Consider the following 19,583-nt stretch of genomic DNA (forward strand, 5'->3'; position numbering starts at 1 on the left):
TCTTGCACAGATATTGCGTATCACTCTTGACTGGATTTAAGGAGTTTCCCTGTAGGAAACCTTTTAATTATATACCAATATTTTTTGTTCATTTTTTACTGAAAGTTCATTTTTTTTCCTGTTGGCCACTTTATACAGATAACCACAGTGTTCTGCTTTGTATGTTTTCACACCATTCTGCCTCTAATCTCCAAAATGAAAGCTGCTATTTCATGCAGCGGCGAGTGTTAATCAAGCCGTCTCTCGGGGACACCAACTGTTTGGAATGCAAAGCTCTGAACAATGTTGTGTCATGGGTGAGGCTGGCAGCAGAGCTGGGAATCTTGGAGGTGCCTAAATATCACTTATACATAAAATAAGATGACCCATAGCCATTTTATAATAAGCATTGACGTATCCTTTAATTTCCTGTAAATATTCAGCATATGAGCATTATCATCACACCCCTTATTTGTAGAGGATATTATAGTATCAATGTAACAAGCATGCCATTATTTAGGAGTATAATAAACACCCTGTACCTGGATCTGTTTGCAAAAGGAAGTTATTTCTTAAAGGTAAGCACACCTTTAGCCTCATATATCACATATGGGGCCATATGTCATGTGGCTGGCATTAAAAGTGTAATTCACCTACTTTCAGTATGAGGAATAATGTACATCAATATATTGAGACCATTTGCTATTGGTCTTTATTACTTTTTTTTAATAGATTGTGTTGATTTTGTTCAGCAACTCTCTAGTTTGGGATTTTAGCAGATATCTGGGTCCGATATAATCCAGAAGACTAGCACGGATCTCAGTGGGAGACTGAAAGATGTATTTGGTGAGGTTGCTGAACAAGTAGATCTCTCGCTGAATTGACTGTCCTCACGAAAGGCCAAACTTGGCTGACTTGATTGTTGTTCTTTACCCACAGGATTTCCATAGAATATCTGGATGATTTTCGGCAAGATATTGGTTAGGCAAGTCAGTCTGTGGACCTCATACATGGGCCTTTTAGCTGCTGACTTGAACTGGAGGGTCAAAATTGGATTCCTGATTTGTTTTGATTGTGCTCGGAAGAACAGGAAGTAGAATGTGACTTTCAGATTTTGCCTTGGTTGGTGCAAGAAATATCAAAACAAACATATTTCCTAATTTATTTTTTTTGGATTGATCTTGTATCTAGAATATTTGTATTTCTATTGTATCTGCATACAGATACCAGCCTAGGTGTGATGGTGGGGGAAGGGGTGCAGTGATGACGCATGGACTGGGAATGGGTAGATTGGAGATGGGGAATGGACAGTTCTGCAGAAAATCTAGGAATTGTAGATGGTGGAAACAGGATCTGAAGGCTTAAAAGGCTAGGCCAGAGGGATGCACGGGGACATAGGCAGTTATTTGTCATACTGGTCCTAGCTTGTGATTTACCAGCTTGTTGGCAACCCTATATCCTCAATAATGTGCCTGTCCTTGACAAAGTACTTTTTTTCTAGAAAAGTAAAACACTGGCCAGGTTGCAACCCTTCCGGTGAGATATCAGGTTTTCAATCATCTATAATAACAGGAATGTTTTTAAAAACATAAATGTACCACTGTACTTTGTAATGTCCTAAAACCTATAAAATGCAGAGAGATCCTAACTACAGCAAATCATGGCAGCCTTATATATTTGTGAATCAGGGCTTTATAAGGAACAGTACCAGCATGAAGGTTACTCTAGGTAGCTTGAATTTCTCCACGTGATATGTTCATTTAGGATTGCAGGTAGCAAAATGGAAATCCATTACGATTGTACAAAATGCATGCTTAAATTACAAATTAAAGGAGATTTTTATTCAATGGCTCTTTAATAATTAACAAAGCATAGCCAGGCCTTTCCCTCTTACTATAGCAAGACTTTGTGGAGGCCACAAAACAGTCCTTTGTGGGGAATCAGTGGTGAACAATGCAAATGAATGAAGCAGAAATCTAGAGTGGGAAATCAGTGGTGAACAATGCAAATGAATGAAGCAGAAATCTAGAGTGGGGAATAATTGCTATTTACTTTCCAAGGCTCTCTCGTCATTATTCGGATCTCTGTCTCCTTGGAAACCCCTTCTGCTGGTAGCTGCCGAGTGCTTCTCAAAATGATTGACATTGTGCTTTTATGCAGGTTGGGCGTTTAAGCTGCCGATAAGCCCCGGCATGTGTCAGAGAATGGAGAACATATGCATGTAAGGATTGCGTTAAATACTGTGTGTTAATAGTGCCAGTTTAACCGCATAGCCGAGACTTGCAGGTGTTAAAGAGCCAAGATGCACCATATCTTCTTACCGTGGCTATAGAGGTTCAATCTCTGCCCTGTTCCGTATCCACTGTAGCCATTCCAGGGAAATTTGACTAATGAAATGAAGAACTTGGAAGCTTGGCATCGCCCACGCGTGGCACCGTTTCAGTCACTAAATCTTCCATATTGAGTAATTGAGCCACTCTTCATAATAGACTGATCACCATAAAATTAGAGCATGTACGACCTCAGGTGTGAGCAATGAATAATGTAATAATTTGGTTCTTTTTCTAGTGTAACAGCAGCTGTCAGGTTGGATCTGACAATTGGCAATTGGGTTTGCCAAAAATGATAATTCGCTAAATCAGGGCTGTCCAACTGGAGGCCCTCCGTAATAAAATCTCCATTGACTGGAGGAACACATTACATGGATGCTTTGGGAAAAAATTAATTCATAGCAAAATATAACCTGTCTGTTTTATAAATAGATCAATTTTTCTATTTTAGGATTGCATCAATAGGGTCCTATATAGTAATAATATATGTGTACATTTCAGAAAATTAGTATTTAGGGGCTTTTATAATTGTGCCTTCCTGCAACACTGATATAACAGGTTTTAGGACACGGGGGTACCTAAGATCTCAATTGCCCCAGGAGATATACCTTAGATATGGCCAAATGGACTCTTTATTAGTGTTCTGGAGCTTTCTGTTTGGCACCATTGGCTTCATGTACAGTAGTTTATGGCTCATAAACCCTATAAAACCAGGTTATTCACAGGTTGGCATACCGCATAGCTTTACAGACTCTACTCTTCTTCTCAAAGCAGGTTGTCAGGGAAAAAAAGTTTACAGGAGAAATGTCCTGCACTGTGCTTTATTATAAGTTTATATAGTGGAATAATTGTGTGATATCCCTATATATAGGCTATGAGCAGATATGGGGGCTATTCCTGCTGACTTCGTACAGGCAGGGCTGTATTTAGATAAATTTGCCAAACACAGAAGGCTAGTGTAGCGGGGAAATCCCCTGCACATTTATTTTGTCATATGATGTAACGTTTTGGGGGTGTGCCCCTTCTTCAGACATGCAGAAGCTCTCACAGTTAGTGTATAAAAACCCATAGAGATTTGCATAATTGATACGATCAACCAGTATTTAAGTGAAAAGTACTTAGATTAAACAAATACATACTAAGCAATAAATAGAAAAACTAAATACCCTTATTAAAATCCCTAAAACCATATCAAAGCCTCATAAAAAAAGCTTCATAAAAAATTTGAAAAACTTGAACAGTGCTAGTCCCAATTTCAAAATTTGCTGTGTGAATCCAATTTTGTATGAAGAAAGTTCCATAGTGTGCAAAATATTCCAATGTATGTTAAAAGTTTCTCAATATTAAGTCAGTAAGTTCAAATATATAAGCTCCATAAACCTAGTGGATAAGGAAAAAAAAACAAGTGCAATTGTATATGCCAAAAAGGCTTTTATTTTTTATAATATTAATAAATATATATATTAATAAGGGCTGTATTTAGGACATGTGCTGTCCTTGCCACCGCATCTCGGCCTGCCTCCTACTCCTGGCACTTGTCACAAGCACAGCCAATCGCAGCAAGGGTAAGTGCCCCCCCTCAGCTCTGCCGCCATATTTAGCAGAATGTATCGGATAAGGGTCAACTAGGGGGTCCCTCACTGCAGCAGAAAAGCTTCTGAAAAGATAAAGTTGTGGCGAAAGATATTTAGACTTGGGCAAGACCAAACTCTTGTAGCCTTAGATACCTTCTTCATCAACTAGGATGACCCTCACAGCAGCAGGAGAACTTTTGAGACAGGTTGTTGCCAAAGAGTATGAGAATATAGGGTTTTAGGTGTGACCAAAACTCTAATCGGAGTAAATGATATCATATCTTTATAAAAGGTAGAGAATACAAGGGACGGAAGCAACAGGTTGAAGGTTGTTGCTTACAGGAGACAATTCTTTTTTACATTTAGTCCTGTAGCAGACTGCAGAGTGCTTTAGCTAAACTCCCCATAGGCCTATAAATGTTTTCTGAATTTACAGTTTGTTACTTTTATCGATCACATTAACGTATAGGTTCAGCTCTGGTTGGGATAAAGCAGGGGACACACTGGGGTTTATTTATGAACCAAGCGGTTCCATTTTGCTGTCTGCCATTAGAATATTTATCAGTGATTTCTCTTTGATTCATCTGTGATTATATTCAACTGCAAAAAATGAAGTGTTGAGAAACAAGTGGCAGATGGCTGGCAGCTTGACGGAGCTCAGCTCTCTGTGTAGTGAGGGAGAATGGAATGTGTTCCAGTGACATTTTGCTGTTATTTGTGGAAAGGGGAGAGAGTATCAAAAGGAGCAGCACATTCTATGCATTCAGTGCATTCAGACTTCTGATCTTTGTAGAATTTTACTGTTTTAAAGTAGAACTGAACTCTAAAAACGGATATGCCTAAAAATGCCATATTCTATATATAGTGAATAAAGTACCCCCTTTTGTAAAATATAAGGATATTATAAGTTACCGAGGAGTTTCATGACCATATAAAAACACGAGGCCGAAGGCCGAGTGTTTTTATACAGGTCAGGAAACTCCGAGGTAACTTCTAATATCCTCATATTTTGCAACTGGGGGTACTTTATTTATTATAATACACAAGTTTCGGTGAGTCATGTGACAGAAATGACATCAGAACTCACCGTTTATAACTGATGACATCAGAACTCACCGTTTATAAGGATATAATTTACAGGATATTCATGGCTTTTGTGTATTATACAGAACTTATTGCACCAGCCTAAAGTTTCAGCTTCTCAGTAGCAGCAATGATCCAGGACTTCAAACTTGTCACAGGGGGTCACCATCTTGGAAAGTGTCTGTGACACTCACATGCTCAGTGGGCTCTGAGCAGCTGTTGAGAAGCTAAGCTTAGGGGGTTTCATAAAATATCAAGCAAAAAATGAGGTTGGCCTGTAATATAAGCTGATGCTGCAAGACTATTAAATTCTGATGCTAGTTGCACTGGTTTCTGTGCTGCCATGTAGTAATTATTTGTATTAATTAATAATCAGACTTAAATTGTGACATTTCTATTCTTTATTTACTGTATATTTTGAGTCTGTCCCTAAGCTCATTAAGTGACAGCAGCACGTGCAGTGAATTAGCAGAAAAGAAGATGGGGAGCTACTGGGGCATCTTTGGAGACACAGATCTTTACTTCTAAAGGGCTGTGGTTGCCTTGGGCTGGTACAGAAGCCCAAAACATAATGTACAACATTTCTAGCTTCTTTATTTAGGCTTTAGTTCTTCTTTGAGTCACACAAGTGAAACATTGCCATTGGTCTGGGGGGGCAGATGATTGGATCATGCAGCAACACTTCAATGCTGTCCTCCCTCCACAGAATTTTCAAACCTTGCCAATGCATATCTGACTACAAATAAGATATCTATCATAGACCTTCCCCAGGGCCTCATACATTGACTAATAAACTGTTGATCCAGTCTAGAGGTGCAGGTAGCTACCCTTGCTGTGATTGGTCGCTAGAGGAGATTAATCACGGGACTAATTTCCTAGTCTGTCTTCACCCTAGGTCTCATCACTTAGATATTAGATATTTGCCAAGATGTGCATTTTTTCTTTCCTCTACCCGATTATACAGCAGTAAGCAGTAGAGTCAGAATAATGAAAGAAAGCACCTGATTAGTTGTTTTTGGGAGGATCAATGAGTTGCTGGCAATACCATACACTATGGGTAGTAATTGCTTCAATGCAAATTGCTTGTCCTAATGACGCTGCATTTTGTGTTTCAGGAGCTGGATGCTGACCGAATTGTGCTCACCAAGATGAAAAAGTCATCAAAGTCCCAGCACAGCACAGGAGAAGGTAGGTTACTGATCTCTAAACCGCAGGCGGTTATTTATAAACACTGGGCAAATTTGAAGCTGTGCAGTAACCCATGGCAACCAATCAAATGATTGCTTTCAGTGTTCAACCTACAGCTGGCTGAAAAAAGCTAATCACCGATTGGTTGCTGTGGGTTACTGCCCAGGTGCATATTTGCCCAGTGTTTATAAATGAGGTCCTGTGAGTCCAGTACAGTGCTTTCATTGGGCTTGGATCCTTGAATAATGCAATATATCTCCTGGCTTCAAAAATCATCAATAGTTTGTCAGTTATGAGTATGAATTAATGAGGATGTAAGCTACTTCTCAATAGTACTCTAGCCACTCCTGAATCAGCTCCCCTTTGTGATTTTGCAAGCTGCATTGCCACATTTAAAGGGCATGTTAAGGCAAAAAAATAAAATCCAATTTTTACTTTCTTTAATGAAAAAGAAACCTATCTGCAATATACTTTAATTAAAACATGTGTACCATTTTTATAAGAAACCTGACTGTATGCAGTGAAATTCTCCCTTAATTTACTGCTATGGATAGGAATTGTCAGACGGTCCCCAACTGCTCTGCAGGGAAACAATCATACTTATGAACAGCAGGGGGAGCCCCCGTCTTACTTCCCAGCTGTGCAGAACTCAAGCAGCTTTGTTTGTTTCCCTGTAGAGTCAGCGACTGTGTAGAATTAGTTTCCAACTCCAGCTGCAGGGACAAAGATCACGGAGCCAGATTTAAACAGATAAACTGGGATTCTTTTTGGAGCATTATTTTTCTGCAGCCACTGGTTCTGCAGAATTGTAGAATTTTCTATTAAACAATACAAAAACTATAAAATCCACATTAGAGTAAATGACAACACAGAACCCAGTGCAGTCTGCCTATTCTGATCTGCTGTGTCGGTTTCTGGCAGATATTATTTAACTTGTGCTGTTTTGATAATTTATGACAATCCCTAAGCCACACTGAGCATGTGCACAGTCTTGGTCTTGCAAAGATGTTTAACTAAGTTATAAGATGGTGTGATGGTGTTATGGCCAACTTTGAAAGCATATATCAAAGTTTTATAATATGGTATGATGGTGTTGTGGCCAACTTTGAAAGCATAAATCATGTGTTTAATTACGCTTCTGGTGCAGTAAGTTCATGTTTATGTTTAGTATACAAAATACAGCATTTCTAGCCTTATTCTATTTTAGACTTTACTTCCCCTTTAATTGAATTTAACCCTGTGCTCACACCTGCCCATCATCTATGGATATTTATCATCCACCATTACCCTGTGCCTGCGCAGTAGGAAGAGAGGGCCCACCTTCATCCCTCCAGCAGTTGGTTGGATCCCCTGTTGGTATAGTCATTAGTACTTCATCTTGGGTTAGCCACTGACCAGGAAATTATTATGTTTGGAGCACATGGAGGCAGGTCTGGACTGAGAATCAAAATAGGCCCTGGCATTCTAGGTATACAGAGGCACAAACAGCCCAATAAATAGTGACTAGTGTCTATGACATCTTACAGCAGCCCCTTTGGCATGTACCAAAACCCACAGATTGCCAGTTCCGGCCCTGCATGGAGGAAACACACACAGACACAGTGGGTTTCCTTCATGTGCTCCAATTGTGTCCCAGACTCACATAAAAACAATACAAGCAGGTTTATTGGATCCCAATGAAGCTGAGTCTAGTGCAGGTGCCTGTGATAGGGAAATTCAATTGTAAGCTCAGGTGGGCCAAGGACAAATGTGAATGATTACATATTCTCTGCAAACTGATTCATAGGTTTGCATTACTCAACGATTATAATAATATCTAATAATAAGTGCAGCTCAGACCTGAATAAAAGGTTGTGGCGAGAATTCAAATAATAAGGAATCCCCTCCACCCTCATATTCCCAGTATTTCAATAATTGATTTGCCTAAACCCTTCTGGAATGAAACAAGGACACGGGACAGAAACAGGTGTCATGTCCCTTTATGTGCTGGGAAGGAGTAGCAGCAGACAACCCGTGACAGTCCTGATGTAAAGATTAGAGTCTCAGTTCGCCCCCTGCTGTCACATCAGGACGGCACCACATTCTGCCTGTGCTTACCAAGTGCAAGATCTTGATAAGGTGACATGTATTTATATAATTCGCAGCATGATCCGCAGAAAATTGTGCTGTAAGGTCGGGTTGCTCTAATGCTTTTTTTTGGGTCATTTCAGAGCCAGCAGCTGGGTCCCCTCCTCTGACTGTGCTGAAGGCTTTAATGTCTCTAGGTTACTGTCAAATATAATTACTATGTAGATGTTCTGTGGTGTCCTACATTTGCAGGCTGATAAACAAGTGCGAGACCTCTGTAAAAAGCAGGAAATGGCTTGTCTTTATATGTGTATATTAAGTATACAGAAGGCACCATAGCCTGCTATAGACATTCCTTCCCCAGTTAGTCTGGACGGCTGAGGTATCCAGCTTAAAGGGGACCCGTCACCCAAAAAAAAGATTCATAATCCTATGTTATCACATCAGTCAAGCAAAATGAACTTTAATTACATTACATAAAGTATTTGAATCTTGTTTCCTCCAGTCTAGGAACTCATTATTACAGCAAGCAGGCAGCTTGTTATTAAGACAAGCCTTGCATCATCTCAGAATCTTGTTTGTGCACCAGAATGGGGGACCTGATGTCCATCCCCATGCCCTGGCTACACAATTAAACGGTGAAGAGAACGGGAGAATGTGGGGAGAGTAGCGATTTCTAGGAAGTGCTGAATGGAAACTGAAAGTACTTGTCTGCCCCGTCTTTATGCCCAGGGCATAGAGGAGGGGCAGACAATATTTGATTGACAGCCGAGATGTTTAAATGAGCTTACAGCAGCTATGAACACTTTAATAAAAAATAGAAATTGGATTTCATGTTTAATTTGAAAAGGACTTTTGTTATACAGCTTTTTGTGTCTGGGTGACATGTCCCCTTTAAGCTGGCCATAGATGCAAAGATCCGATCGTTCGAATCCTCGAACGATCGAACTTCCCAGATCAGCCGATGTTCTGCCCCTGACAGCAATTGTATGAAAGTTATGTCCGAGAAAGCTAGTGACATGTCTCCCTCTGAAAATCGTACGGTCGGCAATACATGCAGAGAAATTATCGGCAGCCGACAGAAATCTTTTAACCTGTCCGATCTCGGCCGGACGAAAAATGTTGGGACAAAAAATGTTGGGACAAAAAATGTCACAAAGAATATGTAGAAAAAGCAGGGCAGACCGGCACTCAAACGGATCCACAGGACCAGAATAATTCAATTAAAAAATTATTTGATTTATATAAAGTTAAAAATGTATATCTGCATCTCCATCCACCCTACGCATTTCACACCCATCCAGGGTGCTTAGTCATGGTCTCTGTCAGGGTGAAAAATGTCGTGACTCTCCACACACGGTCCGAGGATTCGTACGATCGGATCTTTGTGTCTATGGCCAGCTTTAGACGACAGGACCTACCTTAACTGGTTTTGTGCAACTCCCAGCCTTGCATCTTCTGTCACTCCCTGGCAGTTAATGTTCAGCTGTGGGGGGACTCATAGGTAGGTAGGAACTCTAGACATGTACCTCGAAAAGCAGAAAATAATTTTCCCACCAGAGCTGCCGGCTAATAAAGTTTACTCTCCAGTTGGGGAAACAATACCATTTTGTGGAAAAAATATACAGCCAGCACCAGGAGGGAACTCCTGGAAGGCCATGTTTAATCTAGGGATGCACCGAATATAGGATTCGGTTGGGGATTTGGGCAGGATTCGGGCGATTTTCAGCAGGATTCGGATTCGCCCGAATCCTTCTCCCCGGCCGAACCGAATCCTAATTTGCATATGCAAATATACAAATTAGGGGCGGGGAGGGAAATTGCATGACTTTTTGTCACAAAACAAGTAAGTAAAAAATGTTTTCCCCTCTCCACCCCTAATTTGCATATGCTAATTCGGATTCAGTATTCGGCCGAATCTTTCGCAAAGGATTCGGGGTTCGGCCGAATCCAAAATAGTGGATTCGGTGCATCCTTAGTTTAATCACAGAAATGCAAATAATGAGCAAGCTGGGTCACATACAAGGTTGGACTGGTGCATTGGGTGCCAACCAGGACTGCGAAACCAAGGGTCCTCTTAGAAGTCCGGTGGGCCACCTCCCAACTTGCAAACTACCGCCCAACCCAGGTGCATGTGCAAATTCCAGTGCCCCATGCGCATGCGTGAACACTGCCCGCACATTTCACCACATAATTTTTTTTCTTTAGGGGGAGGCTGCCGATTGGTGAGCGGGTCTGGGCCAGGACCGACCGGATTCTTTCCCAGTGTCCTGCCAGCCCAGTCCGACCCTGGTCATATAAGCATCATTTGCATACTGGTACCCCAACATGGGCCACAGCACAAATAGTATTTTTTTTTCTTTAAGCCCACACTTCGAATATAGGGAAACAATTCTGTATGAAACAGATGCCCTTTAACCACCTGGGCACTGGAAGGCTGTTGTGATTTCCACTACCTGCATTACATTCCTAGAGGCTAAACCACATCCCTCAGCCTTATTATAACATTTACAATATATACTATAATATATTCAGTCACTGCATGCTCCTATTCTTCCTATTTTTTTTTGTAGAATGATTTGGTTGATCTTCTTCTGGCCAGTGTTCTCTGTTGACATGCACAATAGAGCATAATGCCAGCAAAATGTCATCTTTTTGCTCTTCTGCCTGTGCACACCCAGCCTGGGGCCGTCCATGAAAGGGAAGAACATTGTGATGTGATGCTCCTACAATACAGCCCAGGGTTAGCGTTGTGTTCAGTGAACAGGAGCCCCGACCCAGGGTCTTACTTAATTGGTTATAATCGCCCCCCAGTGATTTTGCCTTTCCTTCCCTTTCCCTTTATATCTTGGTTATTTTCTGATGTCAGGCTCAAGGAGACATTAAATGCCATGAGTTTAAATATACCGAGGATTCAGGTTCATGCTGCTGACTCCTCCACCCTCCCACTCAAGCCGTGTTACTGACATGTTCCCACAGTGACTCATTGTCTCGTGCAGATGGAGGATTAATTGCTTTGAATTAAAGGAAAAGTATATCCTAGTTATAATTATGGTGGATTTTTCATTTAGTCTCTCCATGATCTATGGCACGTGCAGCATTTTTAGCTAGACATAGCTCTCGGTATGGATTCAGGCACCCATACCTGTCTGCAGCCACTTCCCATACGTATAGGTAAGGATGGCTTCTGTGCTGTCAGCGAGGGTTTCTTGAGAGTTCTCGATTGCATTGATTTAACAGTGAAGCTCATCTTTAAGTTAACTTTTAGTATGTTATAGAATGACTAATTCTAAGCACCTTTTCAACTGGCCTTTTATAGTTTTTGAATGATTTGCCTTTTTCTTCTCTTCCAGCTTTCAAATGGGGGTCACTGACCCCGTCTAAAAAGCGAATGCTCTGTAAGGCTACAAGTTTATTGTTATTGCTACTTTTTATTACTCATTTTGTATCCAGGCCTCTCCTATCCATATTCCAGTCTTTTATTTAAATCAATGCATGGTTGCTATTAGGATTGCTGAAATTGCTCAAAAACCGTAAATAATAAACCATGAAAACCAATTGCAAATTATCTCAGAATATCACTCTCTACATCAAAGTGCCATAAGCCACTGAGAAAGTAAAGGAAAAAGAATATTTACATACAGTAAAGCTGATTGTTTGGCCAGAACATTCCTCCTATATACATTTGTACTTATACATATGAGTGGGACATGCTATATTGTATTATATTGTATTATATTGTATTGTATGCTATATTGCATACCTCCCAACATTTTGGAAATAAAGAGGGACAAAAAAGTTGCGCGCATTTTTTTGACCACGCCCAATTTTGTGGCCACACCATGTTCATTTTACAAAATTTCACAGGTTATAATAGTTTCAACATATTTCTGTGTTTTTTTCAGTTATTATACAATTTTGCTAATGAAGGTGAATTGCCCTTTAAGCTGTGAGTTTAACTTTTCCCAAGGGACCTGTTATGTTATATTGTTACAGTTACTTATTTGCTTATCTAGATACATTTGAATTGTTACAAATGTATCTTATTTTCTGTTGTGGCTTTTCTGGGCTCTCTGCCAAAAGCCAATTAAGTTAGAAACTTTTTCTTTTTCTGGCTGTTCAGTACAGAGAAAAATGGGACTTTCTAGTACAAATGAGGGACTGCAGGTTGAGCTGTCAAAAGAGGGGCTGTCTCTCAAAAAACAGGACAGTTGGGAGGTATGATTTTGTTCACTTACATTCCATCAATTTGTATTTATGCATAGCTTGTTTTTTTTTCTATCTTTCTAGAACACATCACACACCTGGAAGTTTACATCACAACGTTGGAGAAGCTGTCGTCAAACTGTAGGGACAATGGCGAGGAAGCCCTAAGCATGGCGTTTAGTGCATTCGCTGAACTATCTAAGGAGCTCTTGACACCAATGAAAAACGTGGTATGTCGCGGCCAGAGTTCAGTGTTATAGAAGCATGAGACAGTGAGTGAGGCCTCAGCCTATCAACTTCAGAACAATCAAAATACCTGGCCATTATTTTAGTATAGTGGGTAATAGAGCTGCCTACAGGGAGACAGACCTGTTGGGGGTATATACAAAGATGTGCAGAGAAGAGGTAAAAATCTACAAAGCAATTTTTTTATCTAGGGGACACAGTGACTGGCATGGCTGCCTTTTGTCTCTGGATTCTGGGTTAAATTCCCAGATAGATAGATGGACCCTAGTTGTGAGTGAAATTAGATTGTGAGCTCCATTGAGGCAGGGACCCTGTAAAATGCTGTGTAATATTTCAGTGCTATCTAATTGCAGAATAATGATTATGTGTCATGTTTAGTCCTATTTACACTCCGACCCCTTGTGTTTGCATGGTAGAACTCCTAAGTGTTTTTATTGATTTTTTTTTTTTTTTACAGTTGCAGAGCTTCAACCACAACATTAATTACTTTCTCAACTCTTTAGTGAAAGGAGACCTGAAGGAAGTCAAAGGGGTGAGTTGCTGACAGGGTGGGATGTATCTGCATGAGTTCCAGAATACCAGTGGGTCGTACAGGTCTGGCACAATACCAGTGGATCTCCAAATGGGCCCCAGTCAAGGCCAATCTTTTGTTTGTACCATACAATAGTTAGCACTAATTAAACCCAATTGTTGTGAGACTGGTGGTTCACAGATTTAAGGATTTTTAATTGGACATTAGGAGGCCCCGTCCATCCCTGGTTACTCAATTGAAGGGAATTTCATCTCTAGACATCACAGTTCATTATCGTTACAGACAGAAGCCATTACATTTTTCTTTTCAAAAGACAGGGTCAGTAACATGTTCTGTGCCTGAATTCATAGCCTTTATTTTAGGCCCGAACTGGCAATCTGTGGCTGAGGGGCTGCTGTAAGATGCCATAGACAGTCACTATTTATTGGGCTGGTGTGGGCATTTTGGGCCTCTGTGTTCTTGAAAAGCTAGGGCCTATTTTGATTCTCAGTCCAGACTTGCTTTATTTCTGCTTATTTGGTAACAAGGATTCCACTTTATTGTGATCTACTTCCTTCCTTTAGGGCACATATACCCCTATATATTGTGAGCATGCTTTGCTGTTTACATAAATTCATTTTTTGATTCTGATATTGTAGTTCTTCACTGTTAAATATCATGGCTGTTCAACGGGACCTCCTACTGCTGTTGTGTCCAGTTGAGAAACTCGCCTCAGGTGACACGCCGGAGAGGTTTCCAGGGCTGGCAAAAAGCCACTCCTGGTACCTTTTAAGAGCTGAATTTCCGTTTTTTAAAGCGGAAAATCGGCTTTACTAATGCGAGAGAGCGCAATTGCCCTCTCCGCATTATTGTTCCTGCCTCCCCTCCTGACAGGTAAGCCGAAGAGAGGGGGCGGCATTGCAGGAGCCGCCTTAGGTGGCACTTTACTTAGAATCGACGCTGCCAGACGGCAGCTTCATTTGCTGGTGCAGTCCCTCGCACATATCTGTTCACTTCACTAAGCAATAGAACTTAAAGGAGAACTAAAGCCTTACTAAACAAGTAGCTAGAAATCGTGTACATTATATATTGGGTTTCTGTACCAGCCCAAGGCAACCACAGCCCTTTGGCAGTAAAGATCTGTGTCTCCAAAGATGCCCCAGTAGCTCCCCATGTTCTTTTCTGCTGATTCACTGCACATGCTCTGGCTGCTGTCACTTACTGAGCTTAGGACCCACTCACATATACAGTACACATTGAATAAAAATGTGTAGCATCAGCTTATATTACAGGCCAAACTCATTTTTTGCTTGATAATTTGCGACGACCCCTAAGCTTAGCTTCTCAACAGCTGCTCAGAGCCCACTGATCATGTGAGTGTCACAGACTCTTTCCAAGATGGTGACTCCCTGTGACAAGTTAGGTTGGATATAAACAAACAGGATTAAAGAAGGAATACGACATTTGTTTTCCCGGCGTTTATGTGAGATGACTGTTTCCATGTTGCAGGATTTGAAGAAACCTTTTGAGAAAGCCTGGAAGGATTACGAGAACAAATTGTAAGTCTGAATCCAGACAGTCTCTCTTGTCCCTTGTAAATCCCCTGAAGGGAAATTGATTTTGCTAGGATGATGCAAAAGCAAATGTAAGATGATGCGCTTCTGCAGATACGCTGTAAAACGTAGCATAGAACGTGACCCTGAAACATTCTGCATCCATTGAATTTAGAGTGCAAGCCCTTTGGGGCAGTATATTACATTAGCTTATTGAGATGGTGGGTGCAGTTTGGGGTGCCTGAACCCACAGAGTAGCAGCCAGAAAAATGTGGGGTAATAAGTATATTGGGCCAAGATGGGCACAGATTTCACCTTTCCAAATCCTTGTTCCATATATATATTGCATGCAGACATTTATTATCTGTGCTGGAACAATCAGTACAGTTCAGTAAAACTGATACATTGGCCCCATACCTTAAATGGGTGGTTCATTTTTAAATTAAATTTTAGTATGTTATAGAATAACTAATAGCTACTTCTAAGCAACTTTTCATTTGGTCTTCATTTTTCTTTTTTTAGAAAGTTTTTGAATTATTTGCCCTCTTCTTCTGACTCTGTAAACCTACACATTTATTGTTATTGATACTTTTTATTACTCATCTTACTATTCAGGCCCTCTCCTATTCATATTCCAGTCTCTTATTCAAATCAATGCATGGTTGCTAGGGTAATTTGGACCCTAGCAATCAGATTGCTAAAATTGCAACCTTAAGAGCTGCTGAATAAAAAGCTAAATAACTCAAAAACCAAAAATAATAATAAAAAATAAAATTATTTAATTATTAGGTTATTTGGTAGCCCCTATGTGGACTTGCAGCCAACAGGAGACATTGTTTGGCAGTATACATGTTTTTTATACAACTAAAGCTTACCTTTAAGCCAGGAATTCAAAAAGAAGCACCTGCTTGGAGGCTACTGGGAGCAACATCCAAGGGGTCGAAAAGTGACATTTTGCTCACGAGCTACTGTTTAGGGATCACTGCTCTACATCATATTAAAAGTTGATTTAAAGGTGAACAACCACTTTAAGTATTATACAGCCTGTAGCCCTTGATGATAACCTCCAAAAACTCACATCAGGCTGTCACGGTTCCTGAGAGTTATTAACAATAGGCGAAGCCTATTCCCTGCCGTAGTTAAAGCCGGTATTGTTGCCCAAGCTAATTAGTAGGCTGAGTATGTTTCTGCTTCTCCCAGCACTAAAATCGAGAAAGAGAAGAGGGAGCTGGCCAAGCAGTACGGGATGGTGCGTAATGAAGTGGCCGGGGGTGAGATTGCAGAAGAGATGGAGAAGGAGAGAAGAATGTTCCAGTTACAGATGTGTGAAGTAAGAGGCTTTTTGACTCAAATGTGCCCCCCATTTACGTTGACTGGGGATCACCTATAGGTACTTGGTGCAGTCAAGTGACATGGAAAGACAGCACTGAGCAATAAGAAGCATCTTCACGTGGCTACACCATGCGTCTGCAGTCCATTCCCATTTTGGGTTAATGGGGATAATTCTGAATGAATGAAGCTTCAAAATAGTCAGGCATTTCAGGGCATCCCGACAATTGTCTTTATGTACAATAATGTATAAAAAACAATAAATGGTGAGCGCATAGTTTCCAGCAGTGCAAAAGCATCACACATGATATTTTATAAATAGGAAAAGGTACATTATAGCAATTTAAGGTAATGGCATTTATTCCCACCTGTTATTCACGGATGGAAACTGCTTCTCAATGCTGGTCTGAAGCAGTCAACAGCCCAAAATGACTAATTACATTTCAGGTCTCCAATTTCCATGCTGAAAATATATTTAAAAAGAATTTACCTAAAAGAATAGAAAGAATATTTAAAAGCAAACCTAACATTGGGACCTTTCCATGATTGAATTGTGTTTGTTGTTCCTCTATCATTAGAGGTGCAGTTGTACAACACCGCTATACGGATTCTTTTCTTCTTAAATGTATTTTAACTTTACTTTGGGGGGGGGGAGCTCCGGGTAAACATTCCCTTAAATTATACTGGGTAACTATATGAATGTTGCACCTCTAGCTGCAGCTTTGGGATATTTTTTTTTTTCTCGTGTTGAAAATACACCAGCAAAGAAACATCACATGTGCCATAGGCCTTACAGGCTTGCCAGGGATTACTTTTCAACCCGTAAGAAATCCAGCGCTTAATGATGAGCGGTTGTTAGCGCAATGCTTATCTTACACGTTCTGTATTTCAGTATCTGATCAAAGTGAACGAGATTAAAAGCAAGAAAGGCGTTGATCTCCTCCAGAATCTAATCAAGCACTATAACTCCCAGTGCAAGTAAGTAGATTTCTGACGTGCTGCAATAAGAGAGATTAAACTTGTGCCTGGAAACAGTGGGTCATGGGTTAGAGCTAGTTTCACAAAATTATTTATTTACGTTTTCAAAAAGGTTATAGTGAATTTTTGACTGCATAGGAGCGTTTCAGGGTCACAGACACAAGTGTCCCATAGTATTTAACCATGGGAAACTTACCCCCCTTTTGGGTACAAAGTTCTGTACTTAAAGAAAATAAGTGCAGTGCTCTCTTGTGCCCATTGGTGCTCCATAGGTTGCATGCCTAAATGATGCACAAGCTAACGGCAACCAAATGTGCAGCCCTTTGTTTATAAATACAATGCTACCAAAAGCAATTAGCTCTGTATTTATAGGACGGTAGCTCCTTGTGATACATTCTGTGAGTGCAAACCATGGAGCAGGGAGCAAAAAACATAAATCATTGCACTAATCATGTGCTCTTTGCAAAGTAAGGGTGCTCCTCTGTCTAACAGATGTTTTTGCTAAAAGCTGTTATTCCGTAACATGTCTGGTTTTTTCCAATCATCTGGTGACTATATACTGTTTGATCAAAGGTTTTATATATGGCATTAACCCTTTGCATGCACCCACTTGAACTGGTGATTTGACTGCAGAATAATGACTTGTTTGTAGCTTTCTACAGGAATGTTTGCAAGCCACTGAGAAGCTGAAATCGTACATTGACAATCTGACTTCTGAGCTCCAGACTGTAAGTACTGTCCTCCCAGCAAGTGTCATTGTGTGAACAGAGAGTCATTTGTCCCTCTTACACCGGAAGGAAGTGATTTTGTATTTCTTCCCCCTGTTTTTGACTGCAGATATTATCTGTAACAAATACTACACGTGACATGTGTGATTATTCAGTTTAACTTTCAAATGCAAAGTAAAAATGTATCCACATCTGTTATTTATCCACATATCTGTTATGTACCCCCAATTGTTAATTATAAGGATACTAGAAGTCACTGAGCGGTTCTGCGACCATATAAAGGCACAAGGCTGCAGGCTGAGTTATACAGGGAACTCTGAGTATCACTCATGTATTATAAGGGATAATGTACCCCCTACTGTAAATTATAAGGATATTAGAAGTCACTGAGGGGTTGTTCTGTGACCATATAAAGGCACAAGGCTGCAGGCTGAGTTATACAGGGAACTCTGAGTATCACTTGTGTATTATAAGGGATAATGTACCCCCTACTGTAAATTATAAGGATATTAGAAGTCACTGAGGGGTTGTTCTGTGACCATATAAAGACACAAGGCTGCAGGCTGAGTTATACAGGGAACTCTGAGTATCACTTGTGTATTATAAGGGATAATGTAGACACGGAGAAGTTCTATGATTATATTCAGGCATACAACTACAGGTCATGAACACAGGGCCGGAGCCTTCTAGCTTTGGAAGTTAAAGGAACAGTAACCCCAAAAAATGTAAGTGTTTTAAAGTAATGAAAATATCATGTGCTGTTGCCCTGCACTGGTAAAACTGATCTTTTTGCTACTATAGTTCATATAAACAAGCTGCTGTTTAGCAATGGCGGAAATTGGAAAAAGCTATATGGCACTGGTTAAATAGTGGATAACAGATAACACTATTAGACAGACAGAGCTTATCTGCTATCTGCTGTGCAACTTGAGCTTTTTCTCCTTGGAATGGCTGCCCCCATTGCTACACAGCAGCTTATTTATATAAACAATAGTAGCGTTTCTTAAAGGAGAAGGAAAGCTATGGAGGGATTTTATTGCCAATAGATTAGCTGCAATAGTGCAAGCTAGAATGCTATATTTATTCTGTAGAATGTTTTACCATACCTGAGTAAAAAGCTCTAGAAACTCTCTTTTTGTTTAGGATAGGAGCTGCAGTATTAATGTGGTGTGACATCACTTCCTGCCTGAGTCTCTCCCTGCTCTGGGCTCAGATTACAGTAGAGAAGGGAGGGGAGGGGGAAGAGGAGCAAACTGAGCATGCTCTTGCCCAGGGCAATGAGGTTTAAGCTGAAGGCAGGAAGTCTGATACAGAAGCCCATCTGTACACAATAGAAATGCAGTGTTTCTTTTGACAGGGGACTCAGAGCAACATTACTTTGGGGGTTTACTGGTATATTTAGATGGACCTTTCTGATAAGGCTTAACTTAGTTTTAACCTTTCCTTCTCCTTTAAGCAAACACACCAGTTTTACCAGTGCAGGGCAACACTGCATTATATTATCTTTACTTTAAAACACTTTTATTTTTTGACATTACTGTTCCTTTAAGGTTCCACATAAGCTGCTGCAGGCTGCCAATATCTAACATTTATCCCCAGACTTAGAAATGTTATTTGTAATTTTATAGAATAAATGTTTCTTACATAAGAGAAAAAAAATCACATTCATACCTTTAGCCTAAGAGGCAGATTCTGACAGATTCTTTAATTGTATTTTACAATGGCTTCAGGCTCGCTAGAAGCTTGTGCCTCAGGCCTGGAGCGGGACTCCGTATTTCCGTGTAGAGAGGTCAGACGCTGCCCTTACACAG

The 19,583-nt window shown here is 40.4% G+C and overlaps 1 protein-coding gene across 3 annotated transcripts in view; it reads left to right on the forward strand.

The window, feature by feature from the left end:
• LOC108701073 (arf-GAP with SH3 domain, ANK repeat and PH domain-containing protein 1) overlaps positions 1 to 19,583 on the forward strand; it is a 67,759-nt gene that overhangs the window by 26,368 nt on the left and 21,808 nt on the right. For all 3 annotated transcript variants that reach the window (XM_041575950.1, XM_041575949.1, XM_018235238.2), the window contains exons 2-8: positions 6,082 to 6,154; positions 12,512 to 12,657; positions 13,131 to 13,205; positions 14,694 to 14,743; positions 15,938 to 16,067; positions 16,959 to 17,044; positions 17,697 to 17,772. In XM_041575950.1, the coding sequence (XP_041431884.1) occupies positions 6,082 to 6,154; positions 12,512 to 12,657; positions 13,131 to 13,205; positions 14,694 to 14,743; positions 15,938 to 16,067; positions 16,959 to 17,044; positions 17,697 to 17,772 (636 nt within the window). The remainder of the gene's footprint in view (positions 1 to 6,081; positions 6,155 to 12,511; positions 12,658 to 13,130; positions 13,206 to 14,693; positions 14,744 to 15,937; positions 16,068 to 16,958; positions 17,045 to 17,696; positions 17,773 to 19,583) is intronic.

Source organism: Xenopus laevis, chromosome 9_10L (genome assembly GCF_017654675.1).
Source record: "Xenopus laevis strain J_2021 chromosome 9_10L, Xenopus_laevis_v10.1, whole genome shotgun sequence".
Lineage (NCBI taxonomy): Eukaryota > Metazoa > Chordata > Amphibia > Anura > Pipidae > Xenopus > Xenopus laevis.